General features: G+C 43.0%; 1 protein-coding gene across 1 annotated transcript in view; it reads right to left on the bottom strand.

Annotated features, from left to right (window-relative positions):
• ANO4 (anoctamin 4) overlaps positions 1-26,921 on the bottom strand; it is a 211,318-nt gene that overhangs the window by 17,706 nt on the left and 166,691 nt on the right. Inside the window, exons 16-22 of the mRNA XM_069095226.1 lie at positions 25,408-25,444; positions 19,591-19,702; positions 18,377-18,434; positions 17,384-17,481; positions 14,325-14,467; positions 8,075-8,227; positions 5,565-5,712 (exon numbers count right to left, since the gene is read on the bottom strand). Of these exons, the coding sequence (XP_068951327.1) occupies positions 5,565-5,712; positions 8,075-8,227; positions 14,325-14,467; positions 17,384-17,481; positions 18,377-18,434; positions 19,591-19,702; positions 25,408-25,444 (749 nt within the window). The remainder of the gene's footprint in view (positions 1-5,564; positions 5,713-8,074; positions 8,228-14,324; positions 14,468-17,383; positions 17,482-18,376; positions 18,435-19,590; positions 19,703-25,407; positions 25,445-26,921) is intronic.

Below are 26,921 nucleotides of genomic sequence, written 5' to 3'. Positions count from 1 at the left end.
GCCCATGACTTCTTGGTGTCTGGAGTTCCTGGTGAGGAACCATTGTTGCAAGTCAATATCTTATCTGAAACTTATAGTCTTAGAGCAAGGGTTCTTTCCCGTTTTTGTGTGTCCTGGACCCCTCAGGCAGTTGGGCAACATCTGTGAACCCCTTCCAAGAGCACTGTTTTTAAATGCATAGATTAGGATTACTAAGGAAACCAATTACATGGAAAAAGAAATCAACAGAATGACATTGGGGGTTTGTGATTTTATAATGTCTGACTCTGTGAGTTGGGTCCAGAAGTAGAATCAGTGAGTGAATGAATAAAAAAGCATTTATGAAGCACTTTGTAGCTCAGTGGTCATTTAGGGTGATATTGTACAATCCCTCTGTGTCTCCTCATGTGGGGTATGCTTATAGAGGACCATTGGTCTTCAGGTTCTGTATAATAGTAATGATAACAATGATATTATAATGCTTTAAAGGTTGAAGAACAACTCATTTGGTTCTCATATCAGCACTGCAGGGTGGGTTCTATTATATCCCTATTTTACAGATAAGGAAACTGAAGCCAAAAGATGAAGTGATTTGCCCATGGGCACACAATTAATAAGTATCTGAGGTGGGATTTGAACTCAAGTCCTCTCTCCAAGTCCCGAGCTCTATCTTCTCTGCCATCAACTGCCTCGGGTTCTGTTTTCACAGGTGTGCCAAAGTGTTCCCTTCTCCATGAGGTCTTTCCAAGTTCCTTGGTTACTCATGTCTTATATCTCTCTGCCTGACATGTTGTAATGGGAATGCAAATTTGGAAGATCTTCCCTGCCCCTAGGCTAAAGTGCACCTGAAGCCTGGGGTGGGAGGCTTGTTTTTCAGTAGATACTTTTTGATTGGCCAGTGGGTCCAAAAGGTTGTTACATTCTCTGAGCCAGGAGAAGGCTATATAAGCCCTGATGTGTAGCTTTGTTTTGGGGGCTCACTTTGAGAAGTGTTCTGTGATTTGATCTGGATTCTGGGAAGCCATTGTCCAGAGCCCCCCCGGCTTTGAAAAACCCAGATGTTGACTGGGTATGGATGTAATGGTTGGACAGTTTGGAAATCTGTCTACTTGATCTGTCTCTGTCTTGATAATTCTGCTTGTATACTTTGAAGTTCGGGGTGCTGACCTTTTTCCCCTGAACAAGGTAAACGATATATGTCTGACCGATTAAAGTAAGCTTGTTAACCCATTTTGAGTTGCTTTCCTTTAACAAAGCAGATCCAAGAACCTGTGCTGGCAGCAAACCCTGAGGACGCTTGGGGTGCTTGCTGCTACACATGTGTTGTACACACACATACAGGTGTTGTGTATGTGTCTATGTAAGCATCTCTATTAGGAGTAAGTTCTGTGAAGGCAAGGGCTGTTAACCTTCTGCTTTCTATCCCCAGCACTCAGCATGTTGTAGGTAGACAAGGGGCAGCACAGAAGCGTGGCTGGTGGGTGCCCCCAAATCCTTGGAACCAGAGTGGCTCAAGCACAGACATAAGTCTGTCCATTCAACAGAGGGTCCGTAGGACCAAGGTTCTCAGATCACGGGGAAGCCCTTGACAGATAAGATGCCTCTGATTGGTGGAAGATCGAGGGTGATTTGGGACTCTTTTCCCCCTTATCTGTTTATTGTCAATGAACACTTGACAGGACGACATATTACTGTCTGTGCTGATTATCCATTGTCATGGAGATGATGTTGTTCTCCCTTCGCAATACATGAAACCCAGGGAATGTCTTGACAGTCATCTAGAGCACAAGTTGAAAGTGGGTCCAGGGGGTGGAATAAATGCTGGCCCAATCAACTGGAATGTTAATGCTCTCCTGCATGATCATCTCATAAACTAAATGGCTTCAGAGATGATTAAAGTGTCTGCCCATTTACAGTAGCTTTCTCTGGTCACGCACTCAATGGAGTGATAACGGCACATCTGCTGTGGGCTCACCGAATATGCTCCTCTCCTCATTCCTCACAAATGAGTTGGGATGGTTCATACCACCAAGTCATTACTGGTAAATGCTATTTATTAGGCATCCTCTTGATATGCCAAACCTTACAAGCCCAGGCTGATATGTTATTAGTCAGCACCTCCTTTTGGATGCAAACCAAAAAATAAAAAAAGGAGGGAGCTACTATTAGACATGCTGCACCATAATCAGAAAACATCAGAGCATCAGCATGGCAAAGTGAAAAGAATGCTAGGTGGACTCAGGTTACAATTTTCTGTTTTTGTGACCTTGAGACACTCAACCCTCTTTGCCTCAGTCTCCTCAAAATAAGGGGGTCTATCCAGAGGGCTTGTGAGATCTCTTCCATCCTGAAATCTGTGATCTTGTGAGAGTCACAGCCAGGACAGATGGTTACCCAGGCTAAAGCATGCATAGTAGAGGTGAGGAAATTGAGGTGGGGAAAGGGAAGGCAATTTTCCTGAGGTATTAGTTGAGAGGCAGCATGATATAATGGATAGTGTGCTGGAATGAAGAGTCAGGAAAGCCTGAGTTAAAATTCTGCCTCAGCCATTTGCTAGCTTTGTGACCCTGGGCAAGTCATTTTATCAGAGTCTTAGTTTCCTTATATAAGATAATAAGAAGTTAATATTGTCTCTACTTTAACAGAGTTCTTTGAAGGGAATTCCTTTGTCAATTATAAAGGCCTATATGACCAGAGACTCTGTTGCTTTTAGGCTAGAATAAAAAGTCCTTTGTATGGCATTTAAGGCCCCTCACAATCTGACTCCAGTCTATCTTTCTGGGCTTATTAGACATTATTCCTCTTCATGTGGCTACATTCTGGCCAAAGTGGCCTCCTTTTGACTGTTTGGAGGCCACTTATCTCCTCCTACCTTTGTGCTTTTGGCCCAGGCTGTACCATGTGACACTGATATATTCACGCCTCTCACCTCCAACTCTTAAACTCTCTTACTGGGTTCAGAGCTTCAGTTTCATTGTTCCTAAATGAGACCTTTCCCTGATCCCCATAGCCATGAATGTGCTGCCCCCAAATGACTTTTATTTACCTTGTATATACTTTTATATTTATATTTTTATGTATATATGTTATTTCTACCATAGAATACAAATCTCCTTGAGGCCAGGGATTGTTTTGCTTTTATATTTGTGCCTGATCCATAATAGATGCTTAATAAATGCTTCTTGACTGATTATAAATGGGAACTAGCATTATTATTTATATCATCATCATCGCCATCATCAGAACTTGAAAGTTCTGCCCCAGTGTTTTCCCACACACTGCTTCCCTTCTTCTTTAGCTTCTTTGTTTAAAAAATTTGAAAGGCTTTACTGCATGTGAAGGGCAGCTAGGTGGGTGCAGTGGATAGAATGCTGTGCCTGGGGTCAGGAAGACATCTTCCTGGGCTCAAATCCAGCCTCAGACACTTAGTAGCTTTGTTTTTCTGGGCAAGTCACTTCACCCTGTTTGCCTCAGTTTCCTTATTTGTGAAGTGAGCTGGAGAAGGCAGTGGCAAACCACTCCAATATCTTTGCCAAGAAAACCCCAAATGGGGTTATGGAGAGTCAGACCAACAAAAACTATTCAGCAGCAGCTATCACACAGAAAATCAGGTAAAGTAGTGAAGTCACCATGGGGCAAGCTCTGACAATACTACTAGGCCAGCCACAAAACCTTCCTTGCTCTCTGTGGTTTAAGGAAAACAAGACCTGTTTGCAAAGAGTCGTCTATACTTAACAAGTCTAGAGGATTAGGCATGGTCTCTGTAACAGATGATAATCTATGCTAGGTCCTACTCTCAGAGGAGCTTCCTTGATTCAGGTCAACACAGCTGAGAAGTATTTATTAAAAACTTTTTTATACCTCAGAGGTGAAGCCAAACCTCAAGACATTTGAGTAAAAGTTTGTTGTCTAATCCTGGTCAATTCCCTATCTTAACTCAGTGAATGATCAGAATTGTTATTGGATGCTAAAGAGACAACATTATCCTTGGTTGTTAGGCCCTGACCCAGGGCCATTCATTAATTTAACTCAACTCAAACATTTATTGTTTCCCTTGTGCGGGAAACTGCTAGACCTTGTCAGTATGAAGACACAGACATGACACAGGCCCTATTCTCAAAAGATGAATACACAAATAGATACGAGGGAGAATGTAATAAAGGACAGGAGAGATTTGTGCATGGACTTGCTCTAAATGAGGAAAAATCATTAACTGTTTTAGGAAATCCTTATATAGAAGCATGTAATGGTGGAAAGAAGAGTAGGGTCCAAGGGAGAGGTTGATTTTAATTCAATTCAGCTCCACAATTTAAGCGCCTTTTGTATATACAAGGCAGAGGGGCAGCGTGAAGACCTGGAGAGAGGGCTGGGTGTGGAACCAGAGAGTTCTAGGTTCAGACCTTGCCTCTCACACTAGCTGTGCTACCAGAGGCCATTTAGTTTTTCCACAAGTGGCTCTGCTTAATTTCCCATCCAGGGAACATCCTTGTCTCCCCAGATAAGCTGGTCACCTGAAACCTCATCACCCTGCAGACTGATTCAGTGTTTGGTCCTCAGCATCATCTTGGTTCAGAGCTGGCCCTCCCCTCTGACGGGACAGTGGACCAACAGATTCCTCCCCACTGCCTTCCAGGGAAACTTTCATTTTCTCTTAGTGGCTCTGCTGGGTGTCCTCTCCTTGGAACAACCTGCTCGGTGGCTGGGCACTCCCCTGTAGCCCTCTTGCTCCCTCATACCCCCAGTCCAAACTTCCTTTTGTGTATTGCCTCCTCCCCATTAGAACCAGGGCATGCAAACCCTGGGCTTAACACCAAGGAGAATGTGATAAGTACAATACAATCTCAATTCAACTCGTCCCTTGTCTGAATGATTTTGTCAGATCCTTCAGTACTGATGCAGAAAGAAGGGAAAGCATGATACCCCCAGGGCTCTGAGTGGGAGAGGTCCAGGGATGAAGGGGTTACGGGGATGAGAGTGGTTAGGCTGAAGGCCATTGTGCTGGCTTCACAGTTGGCTCCAGCCAGCCTAGAAATGCCGTCCTTTTGCTCACAATTCATGCTATTCATATGATTTCCAGGGAACTGGGCCACCAGAGTGATTCAGCCCCTCTAGTTCTCCTGCACTTGTATCAGGCTGGGTAAAAGCCAACAGCCCTGAATGACATTCAGTTTTTAACCGTATGATATGCGGGGTTAATTCACAGAAGTTCTTTGTTATGCGGCATGTTAAATCAGATTGTGACTCATTTCCTGTATTCAGGAGAAACTTGTCTCAATCACAGAATTACAGATGGAAGAGATCACCTAGTTCAGTTCTTTCACTTTACAGACTAAGTAACTCATCCAGGGAAGTGAGGTGATGTCTCTGAGGTCATACAGGTGGTACATTTCAGAGGCAGGATTTGAACCTGGTTCCTCTGACTCCATAGCCTGTGTTCTTCCAACTACAATTCACTTTAAGGTCTCTTATGTTCACAACTCCATTCTTGCATCCTTAACAACTGTTGCTCTCCCAGTTTTATCTCTGCCACAAATATTTAAAGAATGAATGGCTAAGTCCATGATGGCTCAGGGGCCCCGACTTACTTTTGTCCAGCTTCTCCTTGGCCCGCACAGGGTCCATATTTATAAGCATAAACCAGACGAGGGATGAAGTCAGATGTTATGGCTATGACAAATGCATTTGTGATCACAGAGAGAATCCCAATGCCTTCAAGAATCCCATACCAGATTCCTGTGCAAAGAAAATCAATGGTATCTGATAAGCTATAGGAACAACAATCTCCTAAGCAACAGCAAGCCTCTCTGTTACATCACATTGCCTGTTACCATCATCATTATTGTTATTATGCAAATACTGAAGTAAGGTGGTATCTGTCCTCAAGGAGCTTACAGTCTACTGGAAGAAGTCTAAATTGGGTGTTGACAAACTTTCTGCTGCAGACTTCACTATTTACAGACTCCCATTCGTTATCCCACAAGCTGACAGGGGCAACTAGACATGAGGCCTTTATTCTTCAAAGGAGTTCTGGAAAAAGAGTCAGCATGCACAATGGATGAACTCCTCAGGATCTGACACTAAGGCAAAGTCCTGGCTTGAGATGACTTGGCAAAATCTCACCCAGTTGAGTGGGCAGCCAACAGGCCGTGCCAGGTCATTATCAGTGGTCTCTACAGTCTTAGCCAAGAACATTAGCAGTGGAGGCTGCCCTTGTTCGGGATTCATTCTTGCATTTCACAGGCTTTGCCAATACTTCCCAATCCTAAATCCCATTAACTTCCAAGACAAAAGGTTAACCTCATGGTTGAAAAGTCTGAATTCAGAGTCTGTATGGCCACTGCTCAGAGAAGAGTTTAGTAAGTCTTTTTTAGAATCACAGGAAAAAGGGATAAGGAATGGAAATCTCAAACCAAATAATCTAAAGAGAACTGAAAGTTTATTAAAGAAAAAAAAGAAGAAAAAGAAAACCAAGGTTGAGTTTACTAAGAAATAGGAAAGGATATCTACTGTATATGTTTAGCATGCCCCTAGTAATTTACATATTGTCTCCTCCATTAGACAATAAGCATTAAGCTTATTAAAGCTTAAAATTGGGGCGGCCAGGTAGCACAGCAAGTGAGAGCACCGGCTCCAGTGTTGAGAAGACCTGGAGATCGAATTCCGGGCTCAGACACTTAGCACCCGCCCAGAAACACCTGGTCGTGTAACCTTGAGCAAGTTACTTAACTGCAATTGCTTAGGGGTGGCCAGGTGGCTCAGTGAGTAAGAGCACCAGCTCCAGTGTCGGGATGACCTGGATCAAATCTGGGCTCAGATACTCGGTACCACACCCAGAAATAACTGGCCGTGTAAACTTGAGCAAGTTACTTAACCCTGATTGCTTTTAAAATTAAAAAAAAGCTTAAAATCACTCTAAGACCTTTGGGATGTCCCATATTAAATACTTACTATGAGCCAGCCAGTCAACAAACATTGAACAAGCTATATGCTAGGCTAACTGGACTAAGTGTTGGGGAGACAAAGGGGGAAAAAGTCCCTCCCCTTAAGGATCTTACCTTTAATGGGGGGAGACAATATGGAAATAACTAGGTGCATGCAAGATATATACAGTAATCACCTCTTTTCCTGTATCTTCATTCAATTAAATGTCTTATTTGTTGCTTCTTTTTTGTTAAGTTATCAAAACTTAAAACGGCAGCAAGACCTTTTTTGGGACACCTTGTGTGTGCTTTGCCAACTGAATGCAGAAAGTCTTAAATGTCCCATTGACAGTATAATTTCTTCTTAAAGGCCATTTTCAACAATGACGACTTTATAAAATTCTTGTTAAGTCTGCCAAGTGCATTATAGTCAGCTGGCCTTCCCAACAGCCTCATGAGGTAGTTATCTCAAATATTATTTTCTCTGTTTTAAAGATGATGAAATGAAACTGAGGCAGAGTGACACTAAGTGACTTTCTCATGGCCATGTTATTAGAAAGTCAAAAGCAGAACTTGAAGAACTGGAGCAGAACTCCAAGTCTAGTGCTTATACAAATGAAGAATTTAAGAAATGGAAAGAATATTCTAGCCTTCTACATCAACCTATCCCTGGAAAAGAATCCCTTCTACACAACTATACCAAACAGGTGGTCATCCAGCCTTAGGCCTGAAGATCTCCACAGATGGGAACCTACCACCTTCTGAGGTATTCATTCTACCCATTCCATTTTGGGACACCTCTAATTCTTAGGAAGGTTTTACTGACATCAAACCTAAATTTGCTTCTTTGCAACTTCCATCTATCTTTTTCTCCAATTTCTTCCCTCTGAGGCCAACAGACGAAGTCTAGTGACTTCTCTACAAGACATCCCTACAAATACTTGAAGACAGTCACCATGTTCTCCTTGAGTCTTGTCCTCCATCCAGTACGCCATGCCACCTCTCACTTGAACAAAAAATGAAAGAATATTTTTTCATAGGCAGTCATAGATTCATTTTCAGCCCACTGTGGAAAACTTGGTATTCATGGAGTAAGTGTTGTTATTTCTAGGTTAATCACCCATTGGACAATGCCACAACTTCTGTGACGTTAATACAAGTTTCTGCTATCTCACCTATGTCTTTGGCTCTTGATGCTAAAGGCCGCCTCCACTGTGTCACAAATTTGTATGCATCCAGTCGGATTTCAATGATGTTGTTCAGTAAGGCCAGGAGTGGTGCCAAGGGAAAGGCTGCGACAAAGATGGTGGTGAAGCCGAACTGAAGAACTGGAAAAGGGAATGGGAAAAGATCAGAAACATCGTTGGTTTTCAGCCCTCCCTTGCAGAAGGCTCATGGCTATCAGATACTAGTAGAGCTGTGATTGTTCTCAATACGGGAGCATAGGGGAGATCTTTTCCCAATGATTTAACAAGCATTTATTAAGCACCTACTGTGTGCAAGGACCAGTGCTGGGATAGAAGAAAAAAATAAAAATGAAACCATTTCTACCACCATGGAGTTTATATTCTATGGAACAGTATAATTTCAGGTGATATATAGAAATAGATATTTGACCTATAGCTCCTGAAGCTAAAACAACTAGGTTAGAGATTTGGGGGAGGGAGAGGGATAGCCAAGCACATCCTTTTTTCTTTCTTTTTTAATCATTGAGAAACAGACAAGTAGTTGTTGGAATGACCTTTCCCTTTGTACTTGTTTCACTTTTGGGCCTTCCCAGCAATCCAGTTGTGATGAAACAATGATTAGTAAGAAGTAGCTAACTTACCGTCTGGAAGGAAATTGGGGGGGGGGAGGGTCTATGTCTCACAATGAGAACAGGAATATTTTTCAGCATCAATGGGAGAAAAGGCCTTTTGGAGAATAAAGGCCCTTGGAAGGCATTGTCTCCATGATAACAGTTACTTGAAAGATGAAAAAAATATGGTTGGTTAACTGGTTGTTTTTGGTCTACACCAAAGAGTGGGCTTGATGGAGATTTTTCCCAGACTAAATTTTGGTGAGCCATCTGAATTCACTACATTGATCCAACTGTTTTAGTGAAGATAATTCAGTTCAAAAAATATTTATTGAGTCTCAGACAAAGGCACTCTGCTAAGTGCGGGGAATGGAAAAATGAATAAACATGGGGCCTTACAATCTAGTAGGAGAGTTACAGGATATGATATTGATAGCTCTGATTTCTATTTGCCAATAAGACCAAGAAAGGTCCAACTAAAGTGCTATGAGAACTTTGAGAAGGAAATGGTTGCTTCTAGCCTAGAGGATCAGAGGACCTTACTGGACCTTGAAGAAAGAATTTCAACCAGTGAGGTTTGGACACGGAAAGGTGGAAGGCAAGACAGTTTATTCTATGCATTGGAAATGACATAAACAAATATATGGGTATGGAAGAAGGCAGTATAAGCATGAAGGATGGTGAGTGGTTCTTGGCTGGCTTGTAGAGTATGTGAAGAGTAATATGAGATCAAGCTGGAAAGTGGCTTTGGGAACAAATTGTAGAGAGTCTTAGATGATATACTAAGGAGTTTATTTTTTATTTGTGAGGCAATGGGGAGCCATCAAAGATGTCTGGACAGTGGGGTGATAGAGTCAGCTATGTGTTAGTTAGAGAGTTAGAAAGAAATGCGAAAGTCAGGTCAGAGATGGGAAAAAGCTAGCTTGGAGATAGAAACACCAGTTAGGAGGCTATAACAAAAGTCAAGAAAAGAGGATAAGACTGGGTAGTAACACTGGAGATAGAATGGAGAAGACAGATAAATATGAGAGAAGGAAGATTTGCAGGCCTTGGGAGACTCCCACAAGTCCCATCAGGCTGACAAGGGGAATGATGGTGCCATTAGCAGGAACAGAGAAATCAGAGAGAGGCAGATATGCAAGGTAGGATGGTAAGTGGAGTCGGAGGTGCTAGCAGGCCATCAGGGTCAAGATGGTCATGCTTCCTACTGGAAGACACTAAGCCAAGGGCTGAATGAAGAAGTAAAAGTGAAGCCTGCTCTCCAGGAGCTTACATCCTAGTGGGGGGAACGTAGACACAGGAGTATGGAGAATACATGCAAAATTAAGACAAGAGCACACTCACACAAACAAGACCAGAGGCAGGCGATTTCTAGGACCTAGTCCTACTCATGCTTGAAAAAGAACACCCCATATAATGTACCTGACAAGTCGTTATCCAGCCTTGGCTGCCAGACTTCCAGTGAGGAAAAGCTGCTGCCTTCGAATGTAGCCCATTCCATTTCTAGAAAGCTCTCCTCTTAGCAGTTTTTTCTTTCATCAAACCTTGGATTTACTTCTTTGCAACTTGTGACTTCTTGCTACTAGTTCTGCCCTCTGGGGGCCTAACAGAACAAGTCTGATCCTCCTGATGACTGCCCTTCAAAGTCTTGAAGAATTTGCCTTCCCCCTTCCCTTCTCTTCTCTTCTTCATGGGAAACAGTGGACATATATAAACATAAGGTCACAGATTATAGATTTAGAATGGGACCTTAGAGATCATGTACAACTCTCTAAATTACAGAGAAGGAAACTGAGGCCCAGAAAAGTTAAATGGCTTGCCTAAGGTGATCCAGTAAATGGCAGACCCAGGAATGTGTCCCTGAGTTCAGTGTTCCTTCTGCTTGTTGGCGACTCATTCTTGGTGTCTGATGACTTCTCATACTGCTGCATGGCTTCAAAGCCCTTCACTTTCCTGGATGCTCGCCACCTTATCTCTGTCATTTCTAAAATGTGGCATCCGGAATGGAGCAGCTTTCACCAAAACTCACATACCAAAGTTTCCAGTCCTCTTATGATTGAAGTTTACTTTTCCCAGATATTCTGGTTTGTCAATGTACTCCTTAAAATATGTCACCCAGAACTGAGCATAATACTCTGAGTGTGTTGTGATGCCCAGATTATCACCTTTCTGTTCTTGGCATTATAATCTTCATTTTGGTTTGAAATTGAGTTTTTGGTGTCAGAACTTTTGCAAATAACCTGAAATTAATTATGTGAACTATTTAGAATTAATATTTTATAGAAAGCCTTAATTACACATGGGTTTAATGCATAAAATGATAAAACTGGAAAGCTCTGAAATGTTAATTTGGCCATATGTAGGGAGGTCTCTGTTGCACACTGACATTTTATCGAATTGGCCTATTTGTCCTGCCATATTTTTTTGAAGAAACATAATGAACTTATATAAAATTTGGGATATTTGATCTATATTATATTACATGATAAGTGGGATTTATAATTCTGTCAGCCAGCTTGAAACATGATAACCAAGAAGATTTTCAAATGGGCAGAAACTTCAATACATTTTACTATACTTCCATGAAATCTGGTACTTTGAAAGAAGCTACAAATATAGACTAATAGGAATAAAATTTCACTTGGAAGAGACTTTACTTATTTATTTTTGCTTTTTTTGGAGGGGGGAAGGCAGGGCAATTGGGGTTGACTTGCCCAAGGTCACAATGGCTAGTAAGTGTTAAGTGTCTGAGTTTGGATTTGAACTCGGGTCCTCCTGACTCCAGGGCCAGTGCTTATTCACTGTACCACCTAGCCACTCCTTGGAAGAGACTTGAGGGGCTTCTAGTGCAACATTTTATAGATAAGGAAACTGAGACTCAAAAAACTTAAGTGACTTGCCCATGGTCACACAGCTTCTATCAGAGGTGGAATTTGAACCCAGGGCTTTCAGATTCTAAATACAGGGTTCTGTCTGCTTCATCAAAAAATGTGACTTCATTAAGTATCCTTGTTGAGTTGTTTCAGTTGTGTCTGACTCTTGGTGGTTCCATTTGGGGTTTTCTTGGCAAAGATATTTTGAGTGGTTTGCCATTTCTTTCTCTGGCTCATCTGACAGATGAGGAAACTGAGTCAAACAGGGTTATGGGACTTGCCCAGGGACACACAGCTAGTGAGTTTCTGAGGTCAGATTGGAACTTGGGAAGATGAGTCTTCTTGATTCCAGGCCCAGCACTTTATGCACTGTGGCACCCCTTAGCTACCCAGAGTTTCCTAGCACTACCTAGCAGAAAAGTTAGTTCCTTCCCCTTTCAGATTTGGAAAGATCCTCGGCTAAGTTTTATGCAACCTTGTTTCTCTCCTGGCACAGAGTAGGTGCATGAAGGTTGCTGAAGAATGAATGATCGAACAGGCGGGTGCAAAATGAAAAGGAATAAACAAAATGAACAATTGTAGTTAGAATGTGTCCACAGTGATTCTCTGAGTCTTCTAAGAAGCAGAAATATTACGGGAAGCTTCATGGACACATGCTTCCTAAGAGTACTTCAGTGATGTGGGGAAGTCCTCTGCCCAGGCAGGTTGGCGACTTAAAGCTATGCATAGAAATTCATCTGGGGACTCTCACCAGCATTCACTGAGCTAGGAGGTGTCGGAGGCGGGCCTGGAATATAGGTCTTCCTGGCTGAGGCCAACTGTCACTCTGCTCTGCCATGCTGCTTCTCCTATACATGACATACATTTGAAAAGGGTTCAGGTTGGGTCTGTACTGGACTGCAGTGGACACATGAAACCAAGAGTATAAGATATAGTTGACTTGGTTGCTTGAGATGCATCTACATGGTACACTTCCATTATGGGAAGAGTAGTAATTGTTTTTTGTTTTGCTTTTTGGAGGGCAATTGGGGTTAAGTGACTTGCCCAAGGTCACACGGCTAGTAAGTGTATCAAGTGTCTGAGACCGGACTTGAACTCAGGTCCTCCTGACTCCAGGGCCGGTGCTCTATTCACTGCGCCAGCTAGCCACCCCAAGAAGTAATTGTTAACCTAGTTATGCTATGAGAATTTCCCTTTAGGACATAAGGAGGATTCTTTTTTCAGGGTAGAAGAGGAGGAAAGGTGCTTTCTATTATATAAAAACTACCAACATCACTTTAGTGCTTAGAATTTAGAATCAGAAGATGCCATGTGCAGTGGTGAACTGATCGTTCCCAGTAATTACTTTTTCTTCCTCAGTGTCTTCAGAAATTCCAAGCATGTGGCTGGCTGCCCTCCCAGCTCACACTCTGTGTCAGATGCCTTGACTCCCTGAGGATGACCCCACTCAGAGTTCAGCTCACTGATTGGTGAGCCTTTGCCTGGAACCACCATATCATAGCCGTCCTAGGCATGCTGCCCACTTACCTTCTGACCTCTCCACACCAGCTGCTTTGCCCCCACTTGGGCACCCTCCTTCTCCCTACCCCCATGTGCTTTGTAGCTCTCTTTATGTATTAGAATGAAAAGATATTTGAGAGTAGGGATCATCTTGCTTTCACGGTCATGCCTGGCAAATAATAAGCGCACTCTTCCTTTCTTTTTCTCATTCCTTCCTTCTTTATTTCTTTCCTTCCCTCCCTCTTCTCCTTTTTCCACTTCTTTCCTGCCATCCATCCATATCTCTCTCATTTATTTAGGAGAAAGAAACAGTACAGCAGTGCCTTCAAATAAGTTTGTTCTATTAATAAACTGCATTAATTAAATTTTGCATTAATGTTCAATTTGACTTGAACTTAATGTTACATCATTCAGGCATCCTGTAACTGAAACTCCCAAAACGTCAGCAGATATTTAGTGCATAAACCATCCCAAACCATTACATATCACTTGGATTTTACCACTGTCCAAAGAGACTTGTATTTTTTTAACCAGGAAAAATATCCTAATGGGGGAAAACTTTTAAAGTGCTTTCTAAATTTAGTTTCTTAGAGAACAATTCCTTTTTAAATGTCAGATGAGTCTAGTTTTTCTTGGACTGATAAGGAGAATTCTTTTTTCCTTGGTTTGCTATTTTCTGATAACTCATTTCCGTTCTTCAGTGACTTTGAAAGATAAGAACATTGCACTGTTTCTGGAAGACTCTGATGTCAAAAACAAATTTAACACATTTTTCCCCCCATTTGTGTTAAATTGACTTTTTTTTTTTTTGCTATGTTGAAGATGTGGACAGAGTTTCCTAAAGTAATAATTCTAGGCATCTGGAGCTGCAGAGGACCTTAGAGACCTCCAGTTCAAATCCCTCATTTTACAGATAAGGAAACGGAGGCCCAGGGAAGTGAAGAGGTCTGTTCAGGGTCATAGGGCTGAGAGTAGACACTGGTCCTCTGCCTCCAGAAGGCAGTGCTCATTCCTCTGTGCCTTCAGGGTCGTCTAACTGCTGTACTTGATTAGAAGCTCTGGAGGACAAGGACCATGGCTTATCCAGTTTGGTATCCCTGGCAGCACTTAGGATGGCATCTTGCACACAGTAGGTGTGTGGGTTTTTTTTGTTCTACTACCAAACATCTTTCTAATAAGAGTAGATTTAGGTAAGAACATCTCAGAGGGCTAAAATGTACATTTTAAAACATAGGCAAAAGAACTTTTCCATACTCATTTCTAGGTATTCATCAAAGAGCCCATAAGCATTCATGGGCTGCAGGTTATAGTCCCTTTCCCATTGTGGGAAACTGGTTTTTCTCTGTGTGCCTTGTTCTTGACGGACTTTTCTCCTCGTCCACCAGTTCTGAATTAACCTGCACGACAAAAAAATCAGTTGGGGAAAAATTGCATTTATAGAAGACTTTCCAGGGCCCAAAGGTCAGTCATCATATGCAAACACATAAAAAAAGAAATGAAAAGTGAAGAGCATGTTCTAAGCAAGGGAAAGGAGGACCTGGATTTTGGAGCCTGTGGTGGTGACAACACCAGGGGCTAACAAGGAACCCAGGGGGGCAGCTGGCTGGGACAACCCTGAGATGGAGTTATAGCAGCTGGACCTGATATGTCTTTCATTGGCAGATGGACCTCTGAGGCAGCTGATGGTGCAGTACAGAGTGCTGGGCCTGGAGTCAGGAAGATCTGAGTTCAAATTTGACCTCAGACATTGATTAGGTCTGGGACCCTGGGCAGACCAGTGAACTTAGTTCAACCTTAGTTTTCTTATCTCTAAAATGGCAATAATAATAGCATGTACTTCCTAGTGTTGTTGTGAGGATATTATTTGCAAAGAACTTTGTGAACCTTAAAAGCCTATATAAATGCTAGTTATTATTGCTATTATTACTCTTATTATTACTAATAATACCAAGGCAGATCCCTACCTGCTCTGCAGTCTAACATCTTAGAAGGTCAGTGTCACCTCTGAGTTAATGCTTGTGTTGTGGAGTTATTTGATATGTTTATCTCTTACACTTTGTAAGGATCAACAGCACCCCCATCTTACAGATGAGAAGACTGGGGCTTGAAGAGCTGGTGACCTGCCCATAAGTGGCTGATCTACAGCCTGAGCTCAGCCCTTAGGCCTCTTTGGTGGCCAGGACATGTCCCATTAGCCCCCCAAATGCCGCAGGCCACCAGACCAGTGGGGAGCACTGACCACAGGTCCTTGGCTGCCCTTCACATTGAGGATTTGTGAGGACGGAGCCTATTGGAGTCCCTCCTGAGATTTTATCATTCCTACTCTTCCCTTTCTTGCTGCATGATGGCCATGGGTGATCTAATGGGGAGGGAAGTATGTGTGAAGGAGAACATCCATCACTAGATGAGCAGGGTGGCTCAGTGGACAGAGCCCCGGGCCCCAGTCAGAAAAATTTGAGTTCAGATGCTCAGACACTTATTATTGTGTGGCCTTTGGCAAGTCACGTTTCCTGTTTGCCTCAGTTTCCTCATCTGTAAAATGGGGATAATAGCACCTTTGCTGCAGGGTGTTGGGAGAATTAAATGACATAATCATTGTAAAGCTCTTTGCACGGTTCCTGTAGGCACTATGTGAATGCTAGCTACCATCATCATTGTCCTCTGTTCCATTATGAGCACTTTATTAGCTTAAATTACTTGACCAAGGCTTTAAGGGCTAGCTTTATCTCTGTAGCTACAAGACATAAAGAAAGAAAAATGCAAGGTAAGGAATCGGTGCTACACCTGCCAGAGGAAGAGGGTGGGATGGCTGCATGGAGGGGTGAGGCAGGGTGGGGAATGGGGGCAAGAGAGACACTGAAGGAGCATGGAAAAAAAAAACCTTTGTAGGAGATCTCAGATCTCTAGGAGAGTTAGTCTGGGACTCCTAACTTCTGTGACATTCCTGAATTACTATTTGGATTTTGAACAGAATTTCCATCATGGTTTTTTTAATTGAGAAAATATTACAGTTAGTAATTTAAAACAGATTACCTTATTTTTGACCTTTTCTCCTCTGGTGCCTTAAAAAGCTGGAGAAAGAGAATCAAAGGCATGTAACAAGGGACTTGGGACATACAAATGAAGACACCAAACCACTTCCTGACCCAAGAGTTGTTGAGGAGGTGGGGGTGACTTTCCAGGCTCATCTGTGACCTGCTAGTGTCCTTAGCAGGGGAGTGGGGATTGGGGGAGGAGAGGGGAGGTCGGGGTGCAATAACATCTTGATCATTACAGAATGTTCTAGTAGAGACCCACAACACAAACCAACAGGAGTAGGGGAAAACAGGAAGAGAAAATGCATTGCAGATTTAGATCCCCGTAAAAATGAACTGTCTAAAACTGCAAATGCAGCTGAATTAAAGGCTTTATTTAATTATAACCAAGAAAGAGCTTGCAATAAAATATAGGGTGTGTGTGTGTGTGTGTGTGTGTGTGTACATGTGCGTGTGCATGTGTGCACCACCATAGACTTGCATTATTTCCACTTGGAGGTCATGTTATTATTAGTTCTAATCAGTGGGCTGTTCAAAGGACATCTGGGTCTGTTTTTGTTTTGTTTTTCCTGTTCCCTTGAGTTCTTCCTCACCCCCATGCACTCAAAGGGTATTAGACCCAGAGCTGGAAAGGACTTCATGGACCTCCTTTTTAGTGTATGCCTGTTTTGCCCTCCTCATCAGTGAAGTGTAACAGTTAAACTAGATGGCCTCTGAGGTCTCTTGCAGCTCTAAATCTAGATCCTAATGACAGCAGACATATCCAGCACTTGGATATTCATGAAATACTTTAATACATTTTCTGATTGGGTCCCTTCTGCCCCTCAAATCATGGGATGTAGTCTCAGCTTCATTTTCCAGATGCAAACACTGAGGCTCAGAAAGGCTCAGTCCCTTTTCCATCATCACATAGCTAGTGTGTGTGAGAAGCAGAATCCTGGATTTTGAGCTGGAAGGAATGGTAGAGGCGTTGAATTCCATCCCTTCATTCTCACATATGGAGGAGCTGAGCCCCAGAGGAGTGACGTGGTTTGCCCAGGGTCATGAGATAGCGAGGGCAAAGCTGGGATTCAAATCCAGATCTCTCCTGGCTTCAAGGACAGCTCTCTCTGTACCATACCATGACTCCTCTCGCCCTCACTCTGGCCACTGGCCCTGCCTTCCATCATCCCAGGGAACCCCAAGGGACAGGTCTGTGCTGACGGCCAGCTGCCCCCAGGCCCTCTTGGGGCCATCCATGCGAGGCAGCCGCCTCAGCTCAGAACGTCTGCTACTTACGGGTAGCCAAGCTCCATGAAATTGTTCCAGGTCTGCTTTAGCACCATGATAATTCCCATTTGCATACAGAGGTCAATAAGGCATCCGCTAGGGTGGCACTGCAATGTAAACAAATGCAGAGCACCATTAGACTGCAAGCTCCTTGAGGGCAGGCCCTGTCTTTTGTCTCTTTTTATATCCTCAACACTTAGCACAGTGCCCAGCACCTGGCTTATTGTTGTTGTTTTTCAGTCATGTCCAACTCTTCGTGACTCCATCAAATGTTTTCCTGGCAGAGATACTGGAGTGGTTTGCCATTTCCTTATTCAGCTCATTTTACAGCTGAGGAAACTGAGGCACACAGGGTCAAGTGACTTGCCCAGGGTCACACAGCTAGTAAGCATCTGAGGCCAGATTTGAACTCATGAACTAACCCTAACCCTAACCCTGACTCCAGGCCCAGTGCTATATCCACTGTGCCACCTAACTGCCCCTGGCACACAGTAATAAATGTTTATTGAATGACTAAGGAGAGGAGAAGAACCAAGCCTGTTTCCTTACTTTCTCCCTTTTTCCTGGTCCTCCTCACAACCCTTGTAGTGGAGGAGGGCTGTACTTATATGTCCTCCCTCCTCTTTGACCCATGGTCAAATGCCAGGATTAGAGAATTAGGCCTAGTTATGGGTTGGGGAATTGGGGTTATAAGTGTATAAATACAAATATATACAAGTAACTAATAGATTTTCTCTACATAAAAATCTCATATATATATCTATATGTGAAACCCATACACATATATATGTGAATGATTAGGTTATTCTATGAATGATTAAATTAGCCTCCTCTTTACTTTTCTCCCCTATCTTCCCCCACTGAATTTGCCTCTGGCATAAGAATTCCCAAGTCATAGCTCTGCCCAAATGAAGGACTTCTGTTTCCCCTTTCCTTTCTTCCCCCACAAGTTTCCTTATTGGAAAGCTGCACAAAGTCGGGCATGCCAAGGAGAATACAGACCTCTTCTAGTCTCCACCTGTTTATCAGCCTCAGATAGGCACCTGGGTGTCCTGTAAACCTTCAACACAAGAGACCACATTAATGCAAGGCACACAGCAGGGCCACTCGGTTCATGCTTGACATAGTCTCTGGCTTCTCTTTCAAAATAAATCACTGGGCACTGTTCTATCATGCCAGTTGCCTTAATAGGCATCATTTCCATAGTAATAACCCATGGTCCCTGCTGAGAAGGACCGTTTCCTAATTTTCCTTCATTCCCCTCCCCACTATATGACTAATTTCTAGGACTTTTTCATGCTTAGCCAATCCCAAATGCATAAAGCCCTGATGGATTCATGAAAGGATCTTTCCTGTGATCTTTGACCTCAGGCCAGGAAGCAAGGGGAAGGAAGGGCCGGAATGATTGAGACATAATGCTCCACCTCTTGCTGATGCTTAGAGACCTAGTGTTGCAAGGGACCTCAGAGGCCAACTAGACCAAACCCCTCATTTCACCATGTGAAACTAAGGCCTATGGAGGCCACAGGATCATTGCTGTAGAGCTGGAAAGGACATAAGAGGTCATCCTATCCAACCTCCTCATTTAGCAAGGACCACAGTTGAAGTGGGCTGCCCAGGGTCACACAGCTGGTATGATAAAGACAGATTTTAGGGACCTTGGGGACCAGCTGTGCATTTTACAAATAGGAAACCAAGGCCCAGGCAGGGGAGATGACTTATGAAGGGGTTGTGGGTTTTCAAGCTGGAGGGGAACTTCAGAGGGCATCTTGTCCAACTCCTTCATTTTAGCAATGAGGAAACTGTTAAGAGATGGGTTCAAGCCCCCCCGTGGAGTGTCAGAGGAGGGACTGGAACCTGGGTCTTTGACTTCAGAACCAGAACCCCTTCCGTTTGACTACACTGCATGTTTCCTCTGTTTCTGGGGGACTTCTCTGTTACACCGTGTTATAAAAAGACTTTAGTAGCTGCAGATTTCCCCCAGAATTCTAGTGATGAGTTTTGCAATAAAACTGTGGTGTGGTCACATATAAATAGTTTGAGTTTTCTTCTCCAATTGCCCTGGACTCTGAACAGCTCCTTACACCCCAGTCCTTCCCTTGTAAGAAATGTCACCCATGCCCCCAGCTACCCATAGAGGGATGCTGCCTTGGCTCAGCCACACGCCCATTCTCTGTTCCCTACACGGGACAAGATACACAGCCCCAAGTCCTTACCTTCCAAGGAAGAATGCGATGTAAAAGGTTGAGCTGTTCAGATTGACAAACTGAAAAAGAAACATTTTCAGAGTGAAGCTGTTCTCCCACTCAGACTCGGTGCGAGGCTGCTCTGTGGACAAAGAGGGGGCAGAGATTGAGAGCCTTCATCTAGCCCTCCAGTCTCCTTTACTGAGCCTGCTGAGCGGTGCCTCCCTTGCAAAGGGCCCATCCCAGTGGACCTTCCAGCTTTCAGAAGGCTTGCCCACCTAGACCCACAAAGGACATTTGAGATTAACTGCTAACTTGGTAAAACAATTCAGATACAAGCCATCAGAGATTTAGCAGAGTAATCCTAAAAAACTGTCTAAGCCATAGAAGGATCATTTCATTCTTTGTGCTGTCTTTTCCAGCCCCTGGGACAGTGGCTGGCACACAGCAGGAAGTAAGTGCTTACTGGTTGACTTTGGAGAGCTTAAGGCCCTTGACCTGAGCCCCAGCTAGTGTCAGAGGATGATCTGAACCCGGATCTCTGATTCTTAGCCCAGCCCCCTATTCACTCTGCCATAGCTGCCATATGCAGGGTGAATATTCAGATTCTGTTTGAAAAGCTGTCTGACTCAGTGTGAGCTACTTCTCCCCTGTTTAGCTTCTGGCTGAGGATCTTTCTGGGTCACAGTTACTCTCTAAAGTATATGTGCAGGTGTGTGTGTGAGCCTGATTTGATGGAGTAATTAGGTTTCCTTAGTATTGAAGGCAAGCCAAATAGTGTGGGGAGAGCAGCCTAGGCCCTTTCTGGGGGATCTGGGTCAACCTTACACGTCATCCTTCAAATGTCCTGGAGTATATCCTTTTCTGTCTTTCGTCCAGTGGTATGTTGGTACATGTTTAACAACCAGCTCTCCCCCCAGAAAGTATGCACTATCTACTTTAAAATTTATTCTTCATTATTAACATATTCTCTATCACTTGAGTTCTCTGTCACTAGACAATAAGCAAAATAATAGAACAAGTTCTGATTTGTAGAGTTTGCCAATTTCTGAAATATAACTAAATGCTCACACAGTAAGTTCAATAATCAGCTGGTTCTGGCACATTCCTGCTTTTTGTCCTTACTAGACTGTATCTTATTTGTCAGTTCGGTGAAGCAGTGGATGGAGTCCCTGACTTAGAGCCAGTGAGCCTCTATTTCAGATGCTACCTCTCAGGTCCTTGCTAGGTGTGGGAATCTAGGCAGATTACCTAACCTGTTTATGCCTCAGTTTCTCATCTGTAATATGGAGGAAGGAGAACTAGATGGCTTCTGAAGGTCCCCTCTTGCCCCAAATCTATGATCGTTCCTGGCCCCTAACCCAGTTTCTCCTAATTAAGACTAAGAGCTGCAATAATAAGAGAGGATCAGATTTGCCACCCACCTGACCCCCAATCTCTTTGACATTCTGCCTTTTCTGTGCCCAGTCTCTGGATCCCATCTTCTGCCTCTGAGTTTTTGTTTCTCATGCTGGGAATGTGTTCCTTCCTTACCTCTTTCTTACATTCTCTTGCTTCCTTTGAAACTCACTTTATGTACCACCTCCAGGAAGCCTTCCCTGATCCCCACCAACTAGCAGGGCTTTCTCTCTGCTCTAAGTGTGTATGTGAACTGCCAGAGGGCAGGGCTAGTTTGGTTTCTGCCTTTGTATCCCCAGTGCCTGGTACATTGTCTAGAACATAGAAAGTGGATGATAAATGCTCAATGGACAGGATTCCCTTCTTCCTACTGCACACTGAACCCCCATGGTGGGGTCACCCTGAGAAGAGCTGGTCTCACAACAAGTACTAACCCTGCATTCCAGGCTTCTAAGCCAGGCAGGGACCCTCTTCTCCTAAATTGCCTTGAGTTCTACAGCTATAAAATACATTTCGAAGGATGTATCAGCTGCCACAGATTCTGCCTCCAAACAGAAAGTGCAATGTTAGTTTCATTTATCACTAATTACATTCTCAACTCAAGTACTTGTAAAAAAAACCCCTACATTTAATGAAAAAAAAGGTTTCTTTCCTCCTCTCCCCCAATTTCTGAATCTTAGAACAGTTACCTTCAGTATTTCATCTCTGTATCAACCCAAAATGTTTCCTGGAAAGCCATCGGAAAGAGAATCTTTTTGTTTTAAAATAAATTAAGAGGTTGGGTTTGACTACAGGGCCAGGTTACTATTGAGAGGATATAATAACAACTCCATCACTAGTCCTGGGCCCAGATTTTACCTGTGTTGTCTCAGAGTCAATCAACCGATGCACATTAAACATCTACCATATGTGTGTATGTGCATACGGGTTACTGTTGTTTGTCCTTCATTCTCTTTTTCTTTCTTTTTTGCCTTTTGGAGGGCAATTGGGGTTAAGTAGTTTGCCCAAGGTTACACGGCTAGTTTTTGTGTTTGGGTGTTGTGTCTAAGGCCGGAACCAAACTCGGGTCCTCCTGACTCCGGGGCTGGCGCTCTACTCACTGCGCCACCTGGCCACCCCTGTCCTTCATTCTTGAAGAGGATCATGATATCAGGAAGGTGGTGCCATTACCGCAAGTGAATTGGATTACAGTGAGGGAGGGCTGTGCAAAGTTACTGGCCTCACTTTCTCCTTCAGAGTCATCTGGGTCCAGTGGCCAGATATCTGTCAGGATGACTGGAGATGACTCCGGGTACATGGGTATATGTATATATGTATATACATGTTATACATATATATGCATGTGTGTACACATGCACACATATACAGATATATATCTGGCCTGGAGTCAGGAAGACTCAACTTCCCAAGTTCAAATCTGGCCTCAGATGCTTACTAGTTGTGTGATCCTGGGCTAGTCACTTCATCCTTTTTGCTTCATTTTCCTCATCTGTCAAATGAGCTGGAGAAGGAAATGGCAAACCATTCTGGGTCTTTGCCAAAAAACCCCCACAAATGGGGTCATGAAGAGTTGGACACAACTAAAAATGATTAAATAACAACTACATGTGTGTGTACTTATATATATACATTTGAGTATATCATACACACATATATACATACACATAAATATACAAAATATATACAAGGTAATTTTTTTTTGAGGCTAGGCACTAGCAGAGAGAAATCAGGAAAGGCCTCATGCATACAGGTGGTCTAGAGATGAGTTTTGAAGGAAATGGCATTCTCTGGGATGGGTGTGCTTTACTGTGACACAACTCTTTACAGACACAATTTCCTCATGAGTTTTGTGCCCATTTTATAAATAAAAAATGAGGCCCTGAGGGCAACTGACTTGCTTTGGGTTACATGGATAGTAAAGTGTAGAATTCAGACATAATCCCAGGCCCTGTGATTGAAAGTCTAATCCCTTTGCTGATACAGGTGGATGGTTGTTCCATTTTGGATTTTCTATCCATGTTATTTCTAATTGGGGCTGTACATATTTTAATGGCAAAAAATCAATGAGCATTTCTCACTGGGAAAGCTGCATATGGAAATAAACCAACATGGGTCAGTTGTGAGTGACTGTGTCTATAAATTTAGTGACTAACAGCTTGCGTAATAAAACCGGAGCCTTCTTTGCATCTTGAAGACGCGTTAAACGTTTGTACTCCATTCCTCACTGGCCCTCAGCTCATTCCCACTGCTTTGTGGACTCCGCAGAGTTCACCTGGATGGACGGTTTCACTTTGTCATAGGTCATGGTTTTGGAGGGATTCATGGTGACAAGCTTACTTCCACCCTTCATTAACAACCACCTGAGCATGTGATATACCAGAAAATTCAGTAAATTCTGCATGAATTGTAAAGTAATGACATGGGGTCTTAGGAACAAGAACTGGAAGAGACTACAAAATTGACTGGTCAGTCATTCAACAACAGGCTATCTGGTCCAGCTCCCTCACTTTTCTGATGAAGAAACTGAGCCCAACGGAGGTTACGTGACTTTTCTGAAGGTCACATGGGTGGCAGGCAGCAGAGGCAAGCCTTGAACTCAAGTCTAGTGGCTCTGGAGCAAGTCTTCTGGTCAATGAGCAAATGGAAATTTTGCTCACTCTAGAATGGGTGTTTTTTTAAAAAATAAAAATGTCTTGCTATTTAAATTTTGTTTCTTGTTAAAATACAACCTAAATACAAACTTAATTCAACTCAAAAAGCATTTTTATGTCCCTACCATGTGTAAGGCACTGTGTGAGTGAGATCATTTTAGGTTTATATGGCTGCTGGCAAAGAATCCCAACATTTAAGGTCACAGGATCAGGGGTGCAAAACTGGAAGGGGCCTCAGAGGCCACCAGTCCAACCTTCCCATTTTTTTTTTCTTTTTAAGCAATTGGGGTTAAGTAACTTGCTCAAGGTTACACAGCCAGTTATTTCTGGGTGTGGTGCTGAGTGTCTGAGCCCGGGATTCGATCGCCAGGTCGTCCCAACACTGGAGCCGGTGGACTGGAGCCGGTGCTCTTACTCGCTGAGCCACCTGGCCGCCCCTAAGCAATTAGGGTTAAGTAACTTGCTCAAGGTTACATAGCCAGGTGTTTCTGGGTGGGTGCTAAGTGTCTGAGCTCAGGATTCGATCTCCAGGTCTTCTCAACACTGGAGCTGGTGCTCTTACTTGCTGTGCTACCTGGCCGCCCCCCCCCCCCCATTTTTTTTCTTAAAATGAAGAAACTGAGGCTCAGGGAGGTAAAATTATTTAGGATCATACAACTGTGGAAAGGACCTTAGAGCCATCTAGAATTCAATGCTTTTACCTTATAGATGAAGAAACTGAGTTCTAAGGAGGTGGGATTTGAGCCCAGGACCTCTTATTATCAGAAGTTCTTGGATTCCTATGAAAGATCTAGAACAAAAAAGGACCAGAATCATCTAGTCCAATGCTCTCATTTTCCTGATGAGGAAGCTGATTTCTGAGGAGGTTGTGTGACTTGCCCAAATTCACATAGAGGTAGGATTTGAACCCAAGTCCTTCAACGCATCACCACCTAGCTGCCCTCCCTGAGGGTTTTAGTTTCAGGTGAAGGACTCAGTTCCACATGGTGTCCTTTTTCTGAGAAGCTTAGAAAGCTTAAAAATACAGATTACAAATAAAATTCATAAATACTCTGAGACTCCAGGCAATCTGTTGATTACAGAGATGACAAGAATATTTTCCAGCCAGGGGAATTTGTTGTAATCGGATAGGCACAGGTACTCATCCTTACTGCATTCTCTATAGAAAGGATTCTTAACCTTTTTACTGTTATGGACCCTTTTGACAGCAAAGCCTATGGATTCCTTCTTAGAATGATGTTTTTAAACGCATAAAGTAGAAGACATAGAATTATAAAAAAAAAAAAACCAATTATATTGCAATAGTTATTAAAATATTTTAAAATAAATTAATGGGCCTCAGGTTAATCAACCCCCTAAAAGGAAAGAAAAAACAAACAAACAAACCACCCCTGCATTTCTTTCTCCACAATAACTTCCAAAGAGCATCCGTGGTAATGGTTCCGATATGAAGCCCAAACAAAAGATGATAAAGCATTCTTCCTTCCTCTTGGTTGAGGAGTGGAGGCCCAGGGGGTGGAGCCATATTCATTCAGATGCAGCCACTGTGGTGGCTGGTTTTGCTCAGCTCTTTCTTCTCTTTACAAAGAGGAGTTTAATGGGGGAGGGGAGGGGGATTGGGAAGAGATCAGATGACTACGATGTGCAAATAAAAGGCATCAAATAAAACTTAAAAATCAGTCAGTCAAAAGTTCCCCATCTTAGGCCAATTCAGAAATTGGCTGTTTCTAAACACATGCACCTTCATCCTTCGCCCCTATGGTATTTGAGTGTCTTGAAAGAAAACACTGCAACTTACCTAAATTTGTCAGAAGAAGAGCGACTTTTTCATATAACTGCAAAACAAGGAGAAAAACAGTTTCCCGTTCAGAAGGTGAAGTGCACAGACCCCCAAAGGCAGAGAGAAACAAGCGACCCAGCAATCCAAACTGGAAAGCCCCCTCCATTCGCTTTTGTGGCAGCCATGTTCTAGAAGGGACCCTGGAGAGGTGGGCAAGTTTGCTGTCAACAAGCTCCATGCCTTCTGGGCTCCTTTTTTAGGGGGTCAGCAGCCTGTGGAGATTAGCTGCTATTTCCCCTGGATACACGACAGTTTCTCAGGACCATGAAGTGTTGTGGTGTAGTCACAGAAATCAAGCCTCAGGCTCAGGGAGACCTGGGTTCACATCCTGCCCCTCATACATACTGACTCTGGACAAACTGCTTAACTCCCAGTGTTCTGAGGCAACTCCCTAAGACTATAAATAGCCCTGTGGGGCCAGTCTACATTAGTAGAGGGAGTTTTCTCACTGGGAACACCTTTACCCATAAAAACATAGATCAGGTCATGCATGCCTCAGTTCTTGGGCACAGTATAAATATCAGCCAACATTTATTGAGGGTTTATTGTGCCATGGAATTAGATTTCTCCTTTAGGGCAAGGGTTCATATCTTGGGACCATCTTGCAAATGGATGGCCTTAGGGAGAAACTGAGAGTCTTGGGGTAGTGCATCTCTGATTCATTCCTACAACTGAAAAGATAATAAAAATTCATATCTAACTGATAGTAGGTCAGGCACATGGTTGTTCTATAGAAAGAGTAGACTATTACTGAGTTAATGTTAAATGGCCCTTGAGTGGTCCAAAGTGATTCTCACTAAATTGCATTATAAGGTCCTTGAGAGCAGGAACTGTATTTTGCCTCTTTTTGTATCCCCAGCACTTAGGAAAGGGCCTGGCACATAGTAGGTGCTTAATAAACATTTAGTGAGGAATTCTTAGAAATTCTTGGATTCCTGTTAAAGACTGGGGTAGATATGAACTAATAATGATGGGCGTATAGTAAGAATAGGAACATGTATCAGTATATTCATTCTGCATATGTTTATATAAGACATTTTTATCTCTTGATAGAGGGGAGACCTCTAAGCTCCTTAAAGACAGGGATTGCCTTGCTTTTGTCTTTGAATTTCCCCAGTGTCTGGCACACAGCAGGAGCTCAATAAATGCATGTTTTTTGATGTTCTAAAGGAGATTTTTTTTTTCAGTTTTGGGTTGGCCTAGATGCCCTTTAAAGTTTCTGAGCTTTTATGAGTCTGTGGTTGCTGCCAGCCCAAGATCTTCTGATCCATTTGGAGAGAAAAGACATGCAGAGAAAATCAGATTACACTTTAAGTACATAAGTGCTTTGTAACTGGTTCAGTCAGTAAGGGCTATTCATAGAAGTTTCATGGTAGGAGACATCATTTACTACAAGTGTGATTAAGGAGGGATTTAAGGAAAAGTATGAATATTAAGCACAAAAATGGAGGGTATTTATTTTCTCTGTTAGC

Source organism: Petaurus breviceps, unplaced genomic scaffold (assembly GCF_028583685.1).
Source record: "Petaurus breviceps papuanus isolate PSGF00001 unplaced genomic scaffold, PetGlider_PUasm1.0 225, whole genome shotgun sequence".
Classification (NCBI taxonomy): Eukaryota; Metazoa; Chordata; class Mammalia; order Diprotodontia; family Petauridae; genus Petaurus; species Petaurus breviceps.
The sequence above is the reverse complement of the archived record's forward strand: the minus strand, read 5'-3'. Positions and strand labels throughout refer to the sequence as shown.